The 19,619-nt window shown below is 38.4% G+C and overlaps 2 protein-coding genes across 3 annotated transcripts; both read left to right on the top strand.

Annotated features, from left to right (window-relative positions):
• Window positions 1–231: 231 nt before the first annotated feature.
• LOC110749313 (putative beta-D-xylosidase 2) lies at window positions 232–4,524 on the top strand. Its single transcript, XM_021949396.2, has 6 exons — window positions 232–817; window positions 1,846–2,124; window positions 2,271–2,440; window positions 2,520–2,617; window positions 2,696–3,055; window positions 3,144–4,524. The coding sequence occupies exons 1-6, from the start codon at window positions 419–421 to the stop codon at window positions 4,193–4,195; spliced, it is 2,358 nt and encodes a 785-aa protein (XP_021805088.2). The 5' UTR covers window positions 232–418; the 3' UTR covers window positions 4,196–4,524.
• A 6,569-nt stretch (window positions 4,525–11,093) lies between these two features.
• LOC110749356 (uncharacterized) lies at window positions 11,094–14,610 on the top strand. 2 transcript variants are annotated; one of them, XM_021949443.2, is made up of 3 exons: window positions 11,094–11,683; window positions 11,916–12,325; window positions 13,062–14,610. In XM_021949443.2, the coding sequence occupies exons 1-3, from the start codon at window positions 11,567–11,569 to the stop codon at window positions 14,359–14,361; spliced, it is 1,827 nt and encodes a 608-aa protein (XP_021805135.1). In that variant the 5' UTR covers window positions 11,094–11,566; the 3' UTR covers window positions 14,362–14,610. The 2 variants fall into 2 exon arrangements, with proteins under 2 accessions (XP_021805135.1, XP_088102259.1); XM_088246133.1 differs by having other exon boundaries at window positions 11,548–11,683; window positions 11,881–12,325.
• The last annotated feature ends 5,009 nt before the right edge of the window (window positions 14,611–19,619 follow it).

Raw genomic sequence — 19,619 nt, 5'->3', positions numbered from 1 at the left:
GTCTGCCCATGAGTGCATATATCGGATGGCCTACATAAACCTACTCTTCTGATCTTCTCAATTTATTTATTTGACTTACTTGCAAGTTACAATGGCAGCTGGTAAATTCAATTATGAATTTTGCTCTCATAAGTTATCAACTGGCCACCAACTTATATGATATGATATGATATTATTCCCCACCGCCCGCGGGCGCGCGCACACACACACACACACTGCTTTTCTCTAAGAAAGTTGAAAAAACATTATGAGTATATAACATCATTCATCAACATCCATCCAATATTCCATACCACCACCATACTTGCGTGCACTGCTGTAGCACGCGTATGGCTATATATACCGCATGACTTTTGCCTCCCCTCCCAGTCCCAGTCCCAGTCCCAGATGAGAGCACAATTTTACACTAGCTAGAAGAATGGCTGCAGCTTCTATATCCCTCATCTGCCTTTTCCTGGTTTTGGGTGTTTTCCAGCAAAGTTGCCAAGGCAGCGACTCATTCGCTTGCAACCCAAAAGATGCAAGGACCAAGGACTTGCCATTTTGCCGTGTGACATTGCCCATACAAGATAGAGTGAGGGATCTTCTTGCAAGGTTGACATTGCAAGAGAAGGTTAAGCTGCTGGTGAATACTGCTCTGCCCGTCCCACGCCTTGGGATCAAAGGCTATGAATGGTGGTCCGAGGCACTTCATGGCGTCTCAAATGTCGGCCCCGGAACCAAGTTTGGTGGGGACTTCCCTGGGGCCACTAGCTTCCCTCAAGTCATCACAACCGCTGCTTCCTTCAATGCCTCTTTGTGGGAAGCCATCGGAAGGGTGAGAGATTTTTTCTTTTCGCTTTCCTCTTTCAATTTCCTAGATTCGTCCTTCTAGCCTAGCTATAAATTTAAGGCTTCAGTACTATAATTGAAGTTGGCTTTTTTTGGTGGTTCTATTCTTTCTTTTTGTTATGATAAGCATAAGAATTTTTTTAATTAGTATGCCGGTGATGTTGTCACGTGAGCTTGATATTTATGAACTTAAGTTACTTATAATATTATTAAATAAATACATGTATTATAATATAAATGAATTAGTAATATTATATATATATAATGTGACGATCGCATAAAAAAACCTAAGTAAGCAAGCATAGTTAGTTAATCTATTGGATGGAAATTTGATTAGAGTGAGTTTCACTTAATCAAATAGTTAGTATATGCATTGGTTTGTAAGTAAGCAAGGCGTTGTGAGTATTTGGTATATATGCATTGGTTTGTTATTAAAACGTTATCAAGAATTCAAAAGTGACATAAAACAAAGAAATATACACTTTAATTCCGCTTCCCATAATGAAATATTGGAAAGTTACTTTAATTAAGATTTGGTTGATAAACAAGTAGAAATTAAGTTGTAAATACATGATGATTATCCTTATCTTGCTTTATGTCCACTCTCAAACTTTTTACTTTAAATGAATGAATTGGATATTATTTATTGGAGGTTGAGATATAAAAAGTGGGCCAACAAAACAAATGCTTTTATAGTTCGTAATGCCCTTTTTCAATGGGTAGCCCATCCCATATACTGCAGTACAAGAAGTTACATGCCATGCCCTCTCTCTCTCTCTCTCTCTCTCTCTCTCTCCAGTCAGTGAGTGAGAGAGTGGACTGTGGGAGTGGGAGTGGTTGGGCAGCTAGCTAGCTAGTTGCTGGTGGTACTCTGAAGCTCAACTCAATGAATTTGGCTCGTGAATAATATTCCAGTGACAAATTGTAGACATGCATTTGCTAAGTATACTAATTATTAATTAATGTGCGCATGAATATAATATTATTAACATTGGGACGGTGGTGGTGGTGCAGGTAGTGTCAGACGAAGCAAGAGCCATGTACAACGGGGGTGTTGCTGGGCTTACGTTTTGGAGCCCAAATGTGAACATACTGAGAGACCCTAGGTGGGGCCGTGGACAGGAAACTCCCGGTGAAGACCCTCTAGTAGTGGGTAGATACGCTGCCAGCTACGTGAGGGGGTTACAGGGCAATGACGGTAACCGCTTGAAGGTGGCTGCTTGCTGTAAGCACTTCACGGCTTATGACCTCGATAACTGGAACGGAGTTGATCGCTTTCACTTTAACGCTAGGGTAATTGAAATTCCCTCCCTCTCAATTAACATCATACGTACGTAATTAATTCCCGTGTTTTCACCTAATTTTCTTATTAAAAAAATAAGAATAAATTAACATGGCATCATGGCATCATGGCATGGGTGGGTGGTGTAACCGTGTAGGTTAGCAAGCAGGACATGGAGGAGACATTCGATGTGCCATTTAAGATGTGCGTCAAGGAAGGAAAGGTGGCGAGTGTCATGTGTTCATACAACCAAGTGAATGGTGTCCCCACCTGCGCCGACCCTAATCTCCTCAAGAAAACTGTACGCGCTCAATGGCGCCTTGATGGGTAATTTTTTTATTTTTTTTGGGCGGCAACACACACATACACACATTTAATCAACGGATTACTTGTTGTTTTCATGCAGCTATATTGTGTCTGATTGCGACTCAGTGGGTGTATTCTATGATAGCCAACACTACACGTCAACACCTGAAGAAGCCGCTGCTGATGCCATTAAAGCAGGTGAATTAAACTTGACTAGATTAATATATCTCATCTCCTAAGTAAAAGTTAAAACTAACTAATTGGATATGCATGCAGGTTTGGATTTAGACTGTGGGCCATTCCTGGGTGTGCACTCAGAGGAAGCAGTTAAAATAGGATTGTTGAAGGAGGTTGATATCAACAATGCATTGGTGAATACAGTGACAGTCCAAATGAGACTGGGGATGTTTGATGATAATGCAGCTGCGTCGTCGTCGTCGTCCTATGCCAGATTGGGCCCCAAAGACGTATGCAGCCTAGCCCATCAGGACCTCGCCCTTGAAGCTGCCACGCAAGGCATTGTCCTTCTCAAGAACCACGGGCCCTCGCTGCCTTTCTCCACCCGCCGTCACCGCACTCTCGCTGTCATTGGCCCCAATTCTGATGCTACTCTCACTATGATCGGCAACTACGCCGGTAGGTAACTAGTAATTAAGCACAAATTTACTATTTATATAAGTAAACCCTTAATATAATTAAAACAAATATTTAATCATGTTTCAAGGTGTGGCATGCGGATACACTACACCCCTACAAGGACTAGGGAAATATGCAAGTAGGACCCTTCACCAGCCGGGTTGTGCGGATGTAGCCTGCGCCAACGACACGCTATTCGGCGCAGCCATTGACGCTGCCCGTCAAGCAGATGCCACTGTTTTGGTGATGGGGCTTGACCAGTCCATTGAGGCTGAATTCAGAGACCGAGTTGGGCTGCTTTTACCCGGACGACAGCAAGACCTTGTATCTAAAGTTGCTGCGGCTTCTAAAGGCCCAACCGTTTTGGTGTTGATGTCCGGTGGCCCAATTGACGTGTCTTTTGCTAACAATGACCCACGCATCGGCGGCATCTTATGGGCTGGCTACCCTGGCCAAGCTGGGGGAGCAGCCATTGCCCGCGTCCTTTTCGGAACCACAAACCCAGGAGGAAAGCTGCCTATGACCTGGTACCCACAGGAGTATCTTAGGAATTTGGCAATGACAGCCATGGAGATGAGGTCAAACCCTTCAAAAGGATACCCTGGAAGAACCTACAGATTCTACAAAGGCCCAGTGGTGTACCCGTTTGGTCACGGATTGAGCTACACAAAATTTGTTCAAACCATACCCAATAATGTACCCCTTGTCACTGTGGTTTCCATCGCTCTTGACGGTCGCCACCACACAACATCCCTAAACAAAACAACAACAGCCACCATTAACGATTCTTCTTCTTATGGCAAGGCAATCCGAGTGACGCATGCAAAATGCAGCAAACTTTCCGTGGGTCTTGATGTGGACGTGAGAAATGTGGGCAACCGAGATGGTTCTCACACTTTGCTAGTGTTGTCTAGCCCACCACGACAAGGCGGCTGGGCTCCTCCTCACAAGCAACTGGTTGCGTTTGAGAAAGTATATGTCCCCGCCAACACTCAACGCCGAGTCCGAATCAACATTCATGTGTGCAAGCACCTTAGCGTTGTGGACGGGTCTGGAATTCGAAGAATTCCAATGGGACGACACAAACTTCATATTGGTGACCTCATGCACTCTGTCTCCCTCCAGCCCGCTACACTGTGAACTGCTTGTGTGACTGGGGCTTGGCCTCAAGTCATCACGTACACACACATATATATATATATATATATATATATATATATATATATATATATATATATCCTAATTCATTTCCACCACCATTTTCATACTCTTTTTTTTTTTGAGTAAAGGATGGATACACCTTCGTTAAGGTCGACCTTTTCCAGCTTAACAGCAGGAGGAGGAGGAGGAGGAAATAGGGGTACCCCAATCCTTTAATTGTTTCAGATTTTGATTTTTCTTCTTTTCTTTTCTTTTCTTTTGGTTGCTTAGAAATCTTGATATATATTTCAAGTTGATTGAGCATTGAATTGATTGATGCAAATGTACGTACATTGGAAATTAATTCATACGTACAATTCTACTTTTTGTAGTATATAAAATATATATGTCTAATAAATATTCCAATCTACATGAGAAGTATGGAAGAGAAGTATGCGAACTTCAGCTATGAATGAAGAATTTGAAATTTCAAAGACGGTTAGAAAAAGTTTAATTAATTTATTAGACAGCTTCGGCCACATGAGAAATCCATTAAGAAGACTATTAATCATATAAAAGACTCTTTTTTCATGTTTCATCTAAATTCTCACATGAGCTGTAAATGAGGGTTTGCTGCACCATGCACATGCTTAAGCTTGACGCAGAAAATTAATAAGAAATTAAGATTTGATGGTATAATATGTTATTATTATATATATATATATATATATATTTCCGATATGTGATGCAAATAGCTAGGAAAAGCACCAAGCTTGGCAAATCTTAGGCAACTCCTGCCATCCTGCGGACAATCTTATGTTAAATGTGCATCATCATCATCAGCAGCAGCAGCAGCAACACAGATGAGGATATGATGATGACTGAGGCTGCAAATTGCATATGCAAACCCCAGGAAGGAAGCCACGACAAAAAACAAAAAACTATAACAGTATGGCTCTGATTTTGACATTTATGAGCAGAATATGAGTGAGAGAGTGACCGAGGCTATATATAATGCATGCTATGCCCATTGCCATTGCCCAAGCAAGTATATATGACTGTATGAGAGACACCACAGATTCCCACAACGTACGTACTTATTCAACTCCTTCTTACATCATCCATCATTTCTTTTTCTTTTTTTATGTGGTGAAGAATCAATTGATAAAGTCTCAGTGAGCTAATTATAACATAAAGTCATCAGTGAGCTAATTAATTATAATTAACATTTCTTCTTTGGCTTCCAAAATTGTGATGTGACCATTTAGTTTGTTTTGTAATTTGTAAATAGTTTTCCTGAAGCGCAAGGAGTAGCACTAACTATCCGAAAAGAATTTTTGTTCTCTTTTCCAAAGGCTGAGGGGCAGTGGGGTGGACCCTGGGTGGGCTCGAAATAAATTCCAAACACAACTCTTGTAACTTGTATATGATATGAGCCCTCTCTGATGCCCATGACTCCGGCAAAGGCTCCATACCTACTACTTTGCACATGTTGTGCCCAATTATTGGGCGAACCTTTCATTCTTGGATCAGATTCAGCTTTAAATCTGGTTTCAATCTAATCTGGGAGCTAATCAGCTACTGTCACGACCAGGGCAAACCATCCAAATTTGAAACTATGACACTGTCCAAGGTTATATATTTATTTAATTTCGTCATATAATTCATGTTAAAATCTTCCTTAGCCGCACCAAGTAGAAATTAATATATGTATATATATGAGGGGGGAAATTTAACAATGCCCACTAAATTCAAAGTCGTCTTCAGGGAGCACAGTTCGTAATTTATCGGGCGGTTCATTGTAATAATATTTTTTTTGCCCTATGGGTTGAGGCTATTGCAACTAGATCGAGTGAAATGATGGCAGTCGAACAGGGTTACATCAATACGTTGTTTTTTAGAGTAATTCTCTCCTAAATATTCTCTTCTCTTCTAAATTATTTTATCAAATTGAGAGTTTTTTCTTTTGCTATTTTAAGTTGGGACTTGGTTTGGCTCACCCATTCCCTACTATAAAAATTTCCATCCAGCCTTTCGTGTAAGACCCAAAATTAGGGTTGTTGCTTCGTCAACTGATGTATATGCCACTAAAAGTTAGTCATATGTACGTGATTGAAACTAACGAAAAATAGTGACAAAATTGAAGACTGGGGGAATATTGTATAATATGAAAGTTTAGGGGGCTCAAAACTTTCTTGAAATTGGGATGAATTCATGTTGTGATGTGAATTGACATATATACCCTTAAAAGTTTGTGATGTGTGTTGTATGTGTAAGTTATAACTACAAAAAGGGCTAGGCCCCAAGGTGAACTAGTAGTGGCCATTGGTGTGTATATAATGGAAAAGAAAACTTGATACAGTATTGACGATCGAACAGACATTGACATGAATTGTAAGTTTTAGCTTGGGAAATGGTTTAGAAAATAAATGCTTCATGAAGAATCATTTGATTTGTAATTCTTTATTGTGGAATCATATGCTTCTTTTGGGACAAAAAGATAAAAGAAATCGTTTGACTGCCATAATAATATTGAAAAAGAAACAATTATTTTATATATTTTGAACAACCTATTATGCATACTTGCCAAATTTGAATTGATATGTCATTTCTGACGCATGTGTATGACATTGTAAACGGAACAATTTAATGAGTTTGGGTTGATGAATGATGCTTTAGAATATTAAAAGCACATTTTATTTTGTGAGTAGTCGTTACTTAAATTACTTTAAGGATGTGAGATTCGTCAACTGTTGTTTAATTAAACAGTACAAGCGTGGTTTATCGACAATTGTCATAATTAATTTTAATTTTAAGTAAAAAAGGATGTGAGTTTAGAGATGGATGACTTATTAGCGAACAATGAACCTGGATGTGAGTTTAGAGATGGATGTGGATGTCCTATATAATATTGGAAGGTTGGGTTGCAGACTTGCAGAGGCAGTGATAATAAAATATCAGCGACACTTTTGAGCAAAGCAACAGAGAGAGAGAGAGAGAGAGAGAGAACCAACCCAACCCAACCCAATTAGGCTGGCGTTGTTGGCCATTTCACACTTAAGTTAAGCTAATAAACCAAGGCAAGGCAACTGGGGTGAATATGGGTTCATAAAGCTGCACGTCTTTGCACATGGGACACCTTCCCCACGTGAAATTTCATCCACAAGACACGTGCGCCCCTCAGACCTGGGCTTGAGCTTCTGCACACACAGCACAGATGTATTATTATTTTTTTATAATAAATTAAATAAATTAGGGGATTGATTATTCTAAATGCCGTCAAAATGCGCAAAGTGCAGAGTGGAATAAACAAGAAACAAGCTTATGTAATTAAATATAACATAAGCTTATGTGTTTTTTGAAAAGAGAAGAGAATATTTAGGAGTTGACAACACTATTGCCCCCTTGGACACAAACATGTCTTTGAGAATGGTTAACCACAATTTTGCAATTTGCAAAGTTGCATTGCATGAATAATCATGATGCTGTTTCTTTGTTTGTTTCATTGTTTGTTTGTTGTAAACACTAACAGCCACCCTAATGCAATATTAAATTAATAATATTGTGGGAATTAATATCTCTAATCGGAATTTAAACATCAAAATGGAATTATTAGCCGAATATCCAATCAGCTTTCTTTGCGTTAATTATTGATGGGAATGTTTGAACCCGTACGTCACTGCAAAAATGTCTATATATATATATATATATATATATAGCTTCATGCAAAACCTAAACAAAGGGTTCGACTTGAACACCAGATCCAGATGATAAAATAGCCTACATTGACCTAGCCAAAATGAAAATACACAAGACAGACAGACACTGAGCCACTGAGACCCTGAGACACTGAGACACTGAGTCACCGAGACACCGAGACACCGAGACACCGAGACACCTCACAAGTTCATAACAAATGCCATAGTCATAGAGCTTGCTTCATATTGTATAATTCTATTAATGATTTCTACCTATAAAATGGGCCGTCTTCGTCTCAAATAAGTTTTACAACCTGGATTTCTTAGCTGTACAAAGACAAGAGAGTTGCAGCCGTCTCTATCTATCTGTGTTGTGCTTGTGTGCTTGTGTGCTTGTGTGGAAGAAACCAAACCCTTGGGCATGAGTCCAAATGGTCCCCAACCTATGGGAACGAACTTAGCTTAATTATTCTAGTATGTCATTATCCCAACCCATTACAAGACAATAGTATTTGATCATCCCCCCACCCCCCATTAATTCTTCCATCAATTTTAAAGTACCTATAGTTCAACTGGGATCGTATATATTGAATTGTTTTCAGATAGAATATTGTAACCAAACTTATGAGGTGGAGGACTCTTTCATTCCACGCAGGAAGCTGTTAGGTATTACTAATTTACTATTATATTAATTGGGTGTGGTGTGGGGGATTATGGTGCTGTATGGTACCATAAATTTTAGTTTGGGTAACGTACAATACCATAATTATAGAAGATCTAGTAAGAAATTGGAAGCCTTCTCTTTTATAATCTTGAGCATATTGATTTATTGTTTGGCAGCTGTTCTAGGCTTCATAAATTTTTCTGTCTACAACTTGGGAATCATAATAGTTACAACAGAACAAATAATCATGCATTGGATTGCAATAATATATTGAATAAGTATGAACTTAAAATCAGATTAGTTCATTTTCCAAATTACCATTTCAAAATCATGTATGGAGACAACAATCAAATTCATCATCCATCCGACCATATGTAACAAATAAATGAACAGTTCATCGTGAGGATCTTAATTATTACACCAAACTTTAATTTATTTTATATACATAAATGATTAAACGATCTTCAATTTGATTATTTTCTTTGCAAAGATAATATATATGAACAATAATTTACTAAATGAATAGTTATGATATATATACTATAGTAAAAGAGATTCTCTAATAAGTATTTTATGAAAGTTGGCCGTTGGATTGCATTCATTAAATGTGTTGATGGTTTTTTGGATGCAATCCAACGCTGAGATTATGTAACTAATCCTTAACATAAAATACTCATTGAAGAATGTCCATGTACAGTAATTAAAACTAACAAAGGAATTGTGGCCGATCTGGTCTGGATATGGGAGGGAGTGGTCCTTGAACCGTGGGACCCAACATAAGGAAATAACACGTGGATACAGGCTAGGTTCAGATGGTGACGTGGGCAAGAGCAGAGCACGAGATTGTAGGAGGAAGAGGGTTGTTTCTGGAATGGAAAGAATGAATGAGGGTGCTTTGCTTGTTGTGGGTTTGGTGGGGGCAGAGGAAAGGGAAAGGGAAAGGGAAAGGGAAAGGAAAAGGAAAGGGTAAGTTAGAGAGGGCTTTAAGACAAACCCATCTGGCAATCTATCCATATTCATGTGCATTCCATTCATTAATCAATGTGGATGGATTGTGGTTGTGGTTGAGGTTGTGGGTGAAAATAAAAAAAAATAAAATATATATATATATATATACAAAAACAAAAGCAAAGCAAGCAAAAATCCCAAAAGGAAAAGCATGATTCCTGTGGCTTACAAGGGAAGAGTCACTTTCTACTTTCTCCCACTAAAATTAAATAAATAAATAACAATCCAATCCAATCCTATCCAATAATACTAATTCCTCCCTCTTCATTTTATCTATTCACTATTATACTACCTATCCTCAATCGTCCCATCCAAAGTCCCAAGTCCAAAGTCCAAACAAGGGAAAGAATCATAATAATTTGAATAAAATAAAAGTTGCTATTTGTATAAATATTTTATTTATTTCCCATAAAAACTTGTTAGTAAATGAATTGAGCGTTTGAAATAGCATCTTACACTCTGGCCCAAAAAAAGAAAGCATCTTACACATATCACACTATCCCACACGCACATGTAACATATTTGGTAAGCATTTGTTGAATAATTTAACCAATTATAAAGCGTGATTGTTAGAGATGAACGTTGCTATAGGGATTAACAAATTAAGAGAGGAATAAATTGTTTGAAATCTCCAACCATCTATAAACACCTACACCACATTACTTTTTAGTTTTATCTGCCAGATTAAATTAATACATAAGCTGGCTTCTCTTAACAACCTCCTAGCTAACCAATTAATCAAATACTCAACGTCATCAAACTAATTATTCTTTGATTTAGGGTTTACTTATTTAATCATTTTATCTAATCTATACACAGAGTTGGCTATGAAACCCTAAATCAATGAATAATTAGTAAACCCTAAAAATACATTGGTAATTTTTAAAATACCAAGAAAAAGGCAATGCTAATTTCTTTCAACTTTAAGAAACACTATCAGTGACATTTTCATAGGTACAAATTTAGGAAAGTTTTCATTTCTTAGGTTAAAAGTTAAACACCACATTTCGTCACATTTCTGCCCAGTTAGTTAACCAACCACATAAATTAAGGAGTCAAGTCCCGCGTTTATTTACCACCAAATAAATGGAGTACTGTGTTCATTATACTTTTTTATTGGAAAGACTTTTTATTTTAATTTTAAAATCTACTAAAATTGTATTAGATTACCATCAAATCTTTATGTTTAGAGATAGTCGCATAATCCCCTTAAACTTATTCTTATTTTGGGGAGTATTGCATGTTTATTTCCTCGATAAAATTCTCTAGCTTTATCTAATAAAAATACAAATAAGTATAGTAATCATTTACTTAATTATTTTAGGTTATGGGGGCAAATTTGGTGGCGTTTAATCTTTTGCGCCCAGTAGTTGAACCCAAGGAAGGACCCGTGATGGTTGACCGGGTATATCCAGTCACAATGATGCACTCACCGGCTGCAGCCCAGTGGGTTAATGTTGAATGTTGATGAGATGAGAATTTAGTCAGTATTTTTGTAATTTTGGTCATAGGCTCTGATAGATAGTAGGCTTAGCTAGAGACTTGAGAGAGAATCTAATACTGTGCTGTGCAGTGAGTGGCTGGTGCCAGCTATTAAGTTGAAGGATCAAGGCTTTCCTTTCCTTTACTTGTTTCTCTACGAGAGTGTATGTATAAGGTCAAAGCTGGCATTTTCTCTTTCTCTTATTTTTAATTTTTTAGTTTTATTTTAAGAGCTTTGTTCTTCTCTACACCTCCTTCTTCCCATATTTACTCCTCAAAATTTCCTGCAGATTCTAAATCCTCTTCCATTCTATTTCTGTATCCTTCTCTTTATCTTTATCTTTTCCTTCTTCTTCTTCTTACATATATAACTAGATATTTCTCCTCTCCCTTGTCTAATTAGAGCAGGAGCAGAGAAAAGAATTGTGTATTATTGTTTGAAGGGGATACAGAGAGAGAGAGAGAGAGAGAGAGAGAGAGAGAGAGAGGGGGGGGGGGAGGGTTGATGGTGAATGTTGAATGGTGAATGGTGAAGTCCCTTACAAGATATTAACAAGAAGAAGAAGAAGAATGACTGCTACTTCTCCTTGTCTGTCTTCCAATGAGAAGAAGCACTGGTGGCTTAGCAGTAGAAAGGTATGCTCTTTGACTCCTCTTTGGTCTTTGATCTTCAATTTCTTAGTTCATTGTTGCTGCAATCAAGGTGCCAATGCCATTTGTCGTCATCAGGCATCAATTTCATCTTCTTCTCAAATTAATCCAAATGAAATGGGGATTCATTTCTAATTTTTAGGATCCAATATTAAGTAGAGAGAGCTAATGAATGATGTTAGTGTTGTTTGTTTGGTTGATAATAATATCCATCCAGATTGTGGAAAAGTATATGAGAGACGCCAGAAGCCTGATTGCGACTCATGAACAGAGCGAGATCGCTTCGGCTGTGGGGCTCCTGGACGCGGCTCTGGCCATCTCGCCTCGCCTGGAACAAGCCCTTGAACTCAAAGCCAGGTCTCTGCTCTATCTCAGGCGCTTCAAGGACGTGGCTGATATGCTTCAGGACTACATTCCCAGCCTCAAAATGGCATCCGACGACTCTGCCTCCGACTCTTCCTCTCAGCCGCTTTCCAGGGAGCGAGTCAAGCTTCTCTCATCTAACACCAACTCCTCCTGTGACTCGCCGGATCGGGATCCTTCCTTCAAGTGTTTCTCTGTCTCCGACTTGAAAAAGAAGGTCATGGCAGGCCTCTGTAAAAATTGCGAAAAGGAAGGGCAATGGAGGTAATTTCCAATTCCTCCTCTCTTCTCATCTTCTGTCTCCATTCCATTGGTTTTGCAAATTTGCTTTGCGTGTTGTGTTGCCTTTGCCTTTGCCTGGCCTCCTTTTAAAATTGTTTTCTGGGTTCAGCTTTTTATGACTTAACTATTCACTATACGTTTCCAGTAGAGTAGTAAATGCACTGCCAGGCTAACCAGCCATAAAAATTAAATGCTATTTTCTGTACCTCTTCTTCTCTACCACTGCTTCTTACATCTTTTCTCAGAAGAGCAACAATTCCCTACAATATGTATAATACTTTGTTTCAAAATTTTGGTACATGTTTGTGTTGTTGTTCTTTGTTTTGCAATTGTTTTACTAAAAACTTTGTAGAAAGAGGTGTTAGGGACTTGGGGCAACAACACTGAAATCCAGTTGTGTTCCAGAAATTTGACTTCCAAATTTGCAGGGCCAGCTAACCATTTTTGAAAATTATAAAATAATCCAATTGACATTCACATTTGAAACCTTTTCACACTATTTAGAAAGCTGTTTTTCCCCAATATGCCATGTGCCCCTATAAAATATATACATGCGGTGTGTGTGCCCCTTTAGCCTTAGTCGTCTAGTCTTATAAATTTTGAATAATCTTTTCCTTCACCATTTCTTCTTTCTATTTTTTAATCAAGTAATAATTAGAGAAAAATAATAAACTTTGCAAATTGAGTTGATTGAGTGCGATGTATTTGATGGACACAGGTACTTGGTTCTCGGCCAGGCGTGTTGCCACCTGGGCCTAATGGAGGATGCCATGGCTCTCCTCCAGACCGGAAAACGACTTGCCACCGCCGCATTCCGCCGCGAAAGCATATGCTGGTCCGACGATAGCTTCTCCCTGTCCAATTTCCATCTCTCAGACGACATCATCTCGTCCGCCAACGCGCCCGCCACTCCGCCTCGGATCCTAACCGAGTCGGAAACCGTGACCCACCTCCTCAGCCACATAAAGCTCCTCCTTCGCCGCCGTACGGCCGCAATTGCTGCCCTAGACGCTGGCCTTTATTCCGAGGCCATCCGCCACTTCACTAAAATCGTCGACGGCCGCCGTGGGGCCCCACAGGGATTTCTGGCAGAGTGCTACATGCAGCGCGCCTCGGCTTACCGGTCGGCGGGTCGGATCGCGGAGGCCATCGCGGACTGTAATCGGACTTTGGCTCTTGAGCCGAGTTGCATACAAGCACTGGATACGAGAGCGTCACTTCTTGAGACGATCAGGTGTTTGCCTGATTGCTTACATGACCTGGAGCACTTGAAGCTTTTGTACAATGCCATCTTGAGGGATCGGAAGCTTGCGGGACCGGCCTGGAAGCGACACAACGTGAGGTACAGGGAGATTCCCGGGAAGCTCTGTGTGCTGACGACGAAGATACAGCAACTGAAACAGAGGGTGGCTTCTGGGGAAACAGGGAATGTGGATTACTATGCTTTGATTGGGCTGCGGCGTGGCTGTTCGAGGTCCGAGTTAGAGAGGGCGCATTTGCTGCTGTGTTTAAGGCACAAGCCCGATAAGGCCACCATTTTCATTGACCGTTGTGAGCTGGCGGATGATCGGGATGTTGATTCAATTAGAGATAAAGCGAAGATGTCAGCTCTGTTGCTTTACAGATTGCTGCAAAAGGGTTATTCGAGCGTGATGACAACCATCATGGAAGAGGAGGCTGCTGAGAAACAGAGAAAGAAGGCTGCTGCTGCACTTGGAGCAGCTCAGGCAGCAGCTGCAATGCAACTGCAAGTAACTCAAACCCAAGAGTCTTTTATTGAATCCTCCTCCTCTTCCTCCTCTAGTTGTTCCAATTCTAGTAATAGGAATAATAATCACAGTATGAACAATAATATTATCAATAATCATAGTATGCATTCGTCGTCATCGGAAGCTAAAGCAGCAGCGGCGTCGTTCCAAGGGGTGTTTTGCCGAGACATTGCGGTGGTTGGGAATTTGCTGTCGCAGGTTGGGTTTAACCGCCCAATTACAGTTAAGTATGAGGCATTGAGCTGCTGATAGACGACGATAGTCGCTCATCCATGCAAGACTTTTGGACTTGAAAATTTCCAACTTTACCGGCGGGCTGGAGAATCTTGCTTCATTTGGTTTTCTCTGTAGTGTGTACAAAAAAAGATAATATCAAGACTTGCCGGGAAATTTTGTCACCCTTTTCCATGTTCTATTGTAACTGCTGCTGCTACTAGTACTACATGTACAAAAATTTCAGTACCCAATTTTCCACATTTGAATTTTCGGTTTAGCTTATATTCTTTTTTCAAATTCATTTCAATTAAAAAAATTCTGTTCGCGTTTTGTTGTTGTTGTTGGGGTTCGGTTTTCTGAGAGAGGGAGGAGGCCACAATTTTTTCTTTACGGTTTAGGGAGAGAGTGAGAGAAACAGGATGGAACGTTTTTCCCACCCTAAGTCTAAAATATTATATTGATGATTTTGGAAATATTGTTAGTGCAAAAACACGGAAATTTCGATAGAAATATTGAGATATTATTGATATCAATAAAAATTGAATAAAAACAGCATAAATTGTAAGAAAAACTTAAAAAAAATTATTGCAATTTTGGAGCATGTTTATTTAGTCAATTATATTTTACTTTATCACAAAAAAATTTGAAGAAAATGCATTGCTTGATGAGTTTAACTAATTTGAGTTGATTATATAGCGAACTGACAAACACTATGAGTGTAGAAAATATATAGTAATTAATGAAAGAAGATTAAACACACCATAATCATTTATTTATAATGATTTACTATAATATTTTACACTTTATACATTGTATCATAAGATACATGAGTGACTTACTACCATATAGAGTTTCTATAAGGTTTAAATTTGAGTTATTTACACCAACACCTCTTGAGGCTTTCGACATTTTCATAAAACTTCTTGAGGTTTTAGAAATTACAAGAACACTCTCTAAGGTTTTAAATTATTTTCACAAGAAATGATCGACGTTGATATTATCGATACTTATACGATATGTATATGAATATATTCCAGAATGTTGTTGATGTATAATGAGATTGAATTCTATTCCCACCCGTATATTTTCTCCATCCACCAACATAATTGCATAGCAATGTGACAATGTCAATGGGTGCAGCGTGTAGCGTGCAGCCACCCGCATAATAGCAAAGCAACGGGCAATGGGTTAAGTGAGTACTGAATACAAAGTGATTATTGAATGGTGAAAACTCAAACTCCAAAAGGACAAACCACAAAGGAAAAAGTTTGTCAGATATATTTTGTTGTTTAACTCTGGGACAAAAAATAAAAGCTTTACTGGGCAGGGCAGGGCAGGCCAACACACGATGCCACCAAAAGAAGAGGGGTCTAAATCAATGTTCAAAAAACAAAGGGATTTGAAAGGAAATGTCAAATCGGCCTTTACCTTTGCCATCATTAGAGTTTATGGCCATCTGCTTCCGTACTACATTACATTAACTGCACTATTTGTTTGTTTCTACTTTCTTTCTTCTTTCTTCTTTCTTCTTTCTTCTTTCTTGCGTTGCAACAAAAGCTCCCAAAAGCTCCCAAAGATAAAGTATGCACTGTCAACTGTGTAAATTAATCAGGCATCCATGTGAAATGCTGCTGTGTTAATTATTTCATTGTTACTTTGCAACCCCGCAAAGAGAAAAATCAATATATATTTTATATGGATCATGTATGGTAGGTATATATACACACACACACACGGAGGGCGGGCTTCTATTAAGGGTCTTCTCAAATTAGCTTATTTGAGGCATATTTTTGTAGGGCTCATTCCGTATTGTATATTACTAATCCAAACCGTCTATTTTGTAGATTATCTCTACAAAAAATACTTGAATCCAATACCATTTGACTACTCAATTGAATAATTGAAATTTTAGTACTTTCTTTAAAACACTGTGTTGATTGATTTTGTAGGACACAATTGAATATCGAAACAGTTTTTGATTTGTCTAATTTTTTGCAAGAATGATCTATGAATGTAAACTTAAAAAATAGATAGTTTCGATCGTTGAAAAAAAAAATCGTAAGGAACCCTTAAGGTGTCCCTCAAATAAAATTATTTAAAGAATCCCTCAATAAAAATGGACTATATATTTACAGCCGTATGTTTGTGTTTGTAGGTTACTCTTGACAAGCGCCAATTAAAAATGAAAAACCAAACAAAAAAGAAGGCTGTTGTAAAATTTAATTATGTAATAACGGAGGACAGGACTATATTTAAGAATGTTGTTAGGAATTAATGAGATCAACAACCATGAAGCATGAACCATCCATCCAAGAATCCAAAGATAAAAAATATAAGAGTATTCCCAAAGGCCTGTATTCTCTGCTCCTCCATCGAAAGCTTCCATTATTACGTTTTCCATTTTTTTAAAAATGTCAGTTCAGTCTGTTGCCATTGCATTTTTTAAAGTATAAATTTGAACTGGTTAGCTAATTGGCTTCAGATCACAACAAAAAAAATTGTTTAAACTCATAAACTAGTCGAGGATTGTTGAATTCGACTTTCAAAACCCAACACAAGATAACAAAACCAAACTCTATTAACTTATAATAATAAATACTAAATACAAAACACGATAATTAAAATAGGTAACACGGAGAGGATATTAGATTAGGGAAGAATTGATTTGGACTCACCGAGAGTAGCGAACAAAACAAAAAAGCTAATAAGTTGGGGTCGCTCTCTCATTCACGCGATGAGAGCCTTGACGGTTAGGGTTTAGGGTTTCTCCAGTTTTCTTTACTCATTCTCTATGCCGTCTCTCTCAATCTTCTTTGATTGCCTGTATGGGTTCTTCTTGGTGTATTGAGTATGACGGTTTTTTTTTTTGCTCTTTTGTTCTCCGTGGGGTAACTACGTGGGCTTCCTTTCTGGGTTCCCAAGGAGGCAGTCACTAGTTAGCAATCTCCATCTTAAAGCTATGGAGGTGACCACCACCTCTTCTGCTCAAGGGGATGACAAGTATGCGGCACCAAGTGGGAATCAAAAGCGTGCGGAAACTGGTCTTAGGCATTTGATTGTTAGTGGCATGGTTTTTTCTGGTAAGCGTAGTTTTTGTATCGAGAATTTTGTTGACAAGGCGGAGAAGACCAGCCTCGAGGGGTCTCCAAGGTCTTCCTAATAATTCTTCTATGAAACATTTGTGGGCTTGGCAACCAATGAACGTTCCTACTATGAAGATCTTTCTTCGAAAATTTCTTTAGGCTAAGAGGTCAATCTTGATCTCCGTTGCTTGTCAACTAGGGTTATGGGTCAAGAAAATTGGAGGTGGCGGTTGGTGTTTGGTTGGATCTATTATGATGCTCACAATGCATTTTTGACTATGTACAAAGAACTATAATGCTTTCTTTAGATGATAGGAGGCTTTCTTTGACAATATATGCATAGTGATGGGATGTGTTTCAATGGTTTTGCGGTTGGGTAATTGGTTGGATCTATTATGATACCCATATTACATTTTTGACTCTGTACGAAGAATTATGATGCTTTCTCGAAATCATAGGATGACTTCTTTAACAGTATACCTACGTAGTGATGAGATGTTGTTTTAAGGGTTTTGTGTTTGGGTTTTAGGTTTTTGTCTGTTTCGTATAAGTTGTTTGACTCTTCTGTTTAGTCAATAGAATGGGTGGTACTCTTTCTTACCCAGGGTTTTGTTTTCTCTGGGAATGTTTTAATGAGGCCACCGTTAACATTATAGTTCTTACCATGTAATGTTTCTTTCGGTTTAATAAAATACGATTTTTTCTATAAAAAAAAATAAAAAAGCTAATAGAGTCATTAATGTTTACATTTACAATAATTATCTTGACTAAAGTGAGCTATGTAAGTGGTGGTTAAAGTTGAACTAAAAATAACTCATTAGATTCACTTTCATGATTAAAGGGCTGCCTAACACCAACAGACCATTTACACAAGTCATGGCGCTGATGCATTTAGGAAGAGTTCATTTTTTTGTTCCTTGCAATACGAGTCTCTTCCTTTTATCATGAAAATGAAAAAGAGGCAAACTACAGGGATCATTCTCTACAAGTTAATGTCATTTCAACTGAGTTAAGCCCCGTTGGCCACTAAATTATTATATTTGATGTCATAGTATTTTTTTTGTATTATGTTTGGGCCCACTAAGAAATTAACACATAATTAAGTTGGGTGCAATGTAGCATTTCCCACTCATTCCACTTTGGCTTCCACCTTGAAGAAACACATGACCCAAGACGATCCCAATTATATCACATGAGATTTCCAGTTATCGATAATCTAAAGATCTGCATGCACTAAGTTTTGCAATTGCGAAAGAGAGATGGATGGAAACTTTATATAAAAACTGATGAGGATACGTACGTAGGGTAGGGACATTTGGATAATTGCCACATGCTCTTGGGTCTTGGGCGTTGAAAATCAAACAACGATCAGCGAGCCTGTAATCGCGCTCTTGATTAACATCTTGCTTTTGTTAAGACAAAGTGAAAAGTAGGTAGTGAAATTCGATTTCTGCAAAATTGCAAATGGTTGGTAAAATAAAAACACAGATGATATGATGATGTGATGCAAAACACCCCATGTTCTAATTATGACAACCCACTTCCATTCCATGTTCTAATTAGCTGCCGGTTGGCTGTGTGTGACAGTGTGTCTGTCTCAAACCCTACTTTTGCCAGTTTCAAAACAGAAAGAAAAGAAAACCTTTTTCCTGTTTGAATTCTATGAATGGTGAATCCCATCTAAAACTAAAACTATGTGGCCATTGCTGGCTGGAATTCTATTATTCTTAGTTCCGCGTGACTCTGCAGCATCCACAGCGTAGCTATGAATTAAAAAGAACAAACAAACAATTCTCTAAGAAAACAAAAAGAGAAATTAAAATACTGACGAATGCCCACTTGCCCATTGGTGGGGAAGTGGAATTTAAACATGCCTAGCTCGCACGCACATCTGTATCTCTCTTGATGATCAGCGTAGCTAAGTTGCTAGTGATTGATTGTCTGCTGCTACAGGCTTACAGGGTAATAGCAGCAGGCTCATGAATATATATATATATATATATATATATATATATATATATATATATATGTAAGATCCACTCACATTCACATTCACAATTTCAGCCTCAGAAGCTATATTAATTGTTTTCAATTCCTCATTTCATTTTAATTAAAAGTATATTTTCTTGCGGCGAAAGAAAGGGTGGGCTTGCATTGCATTGCATTGCTTTGCTTCTCACGAGGGCACCATTTATTTATTTATTGATT

This window comes from Prunus avium, chromosome 8 (assembly GCF_965620075.1).
Source record: "Prunus avium chromosome 8, drPruAviu1.hap1.1, whole genome shotgun sequence".
Lineage (NCBI taxonomy): Eukaryota > Viridiplantae > Streptophyta > Magnoliopsida > Rosales > Rosaceae > Prunus > Prunus avium.
Note: the sequence above shows the minus strand (reverse complement) of the source record. Positions and strands in the feature narration are given on the sequence as shown.

Bases quoted from the DNA above. Each gene is read 5' to 3' on its own strand.
- LOC110749313 (XM_021949396.2), top strand. From the start codon at position 419: ATGGCTGCAGCTTCTATATCCCTCATCTGCCTTTTCCTGGTTTTGGGT. The intron at 818-1,845 runs GTGAGAGATTTT...GTGGTGGTGCAG, and splicing joins TGTGGGAAGCCATCGGAAGG to GTAGTGTCAGACGAAGCAAG. The intron at 2,618-2,695 runs GTGAATTAAACT...ATATGCATGCAG, and splicing joins TGCTGATGCCATTAAAGCAG to GTTTGGATTTAGACTGTGGG.
- LOC110749356 (XM_021949443.2), top strand. From the start codon at position 11,567: ATGGTGAATGGTGAAGTCCCTTACAAGATATTAACAAGAAGAAGAAGA. The intron at 11,684-11,915 runs GTATGCTCTTTG...ATATCCATCCAG, and splicing joins GGTGGCTTAGCAGTAGAAAG to ATTGTGGAAAAGTATATGAG. The intron at 12,326-13,061 runs GTAATTTCCAAT...TGATGGACACAG, and splicing joins GAAAAGGAAGGGCAATGGAG to GTACTTGGTTCTCGGCCAGG.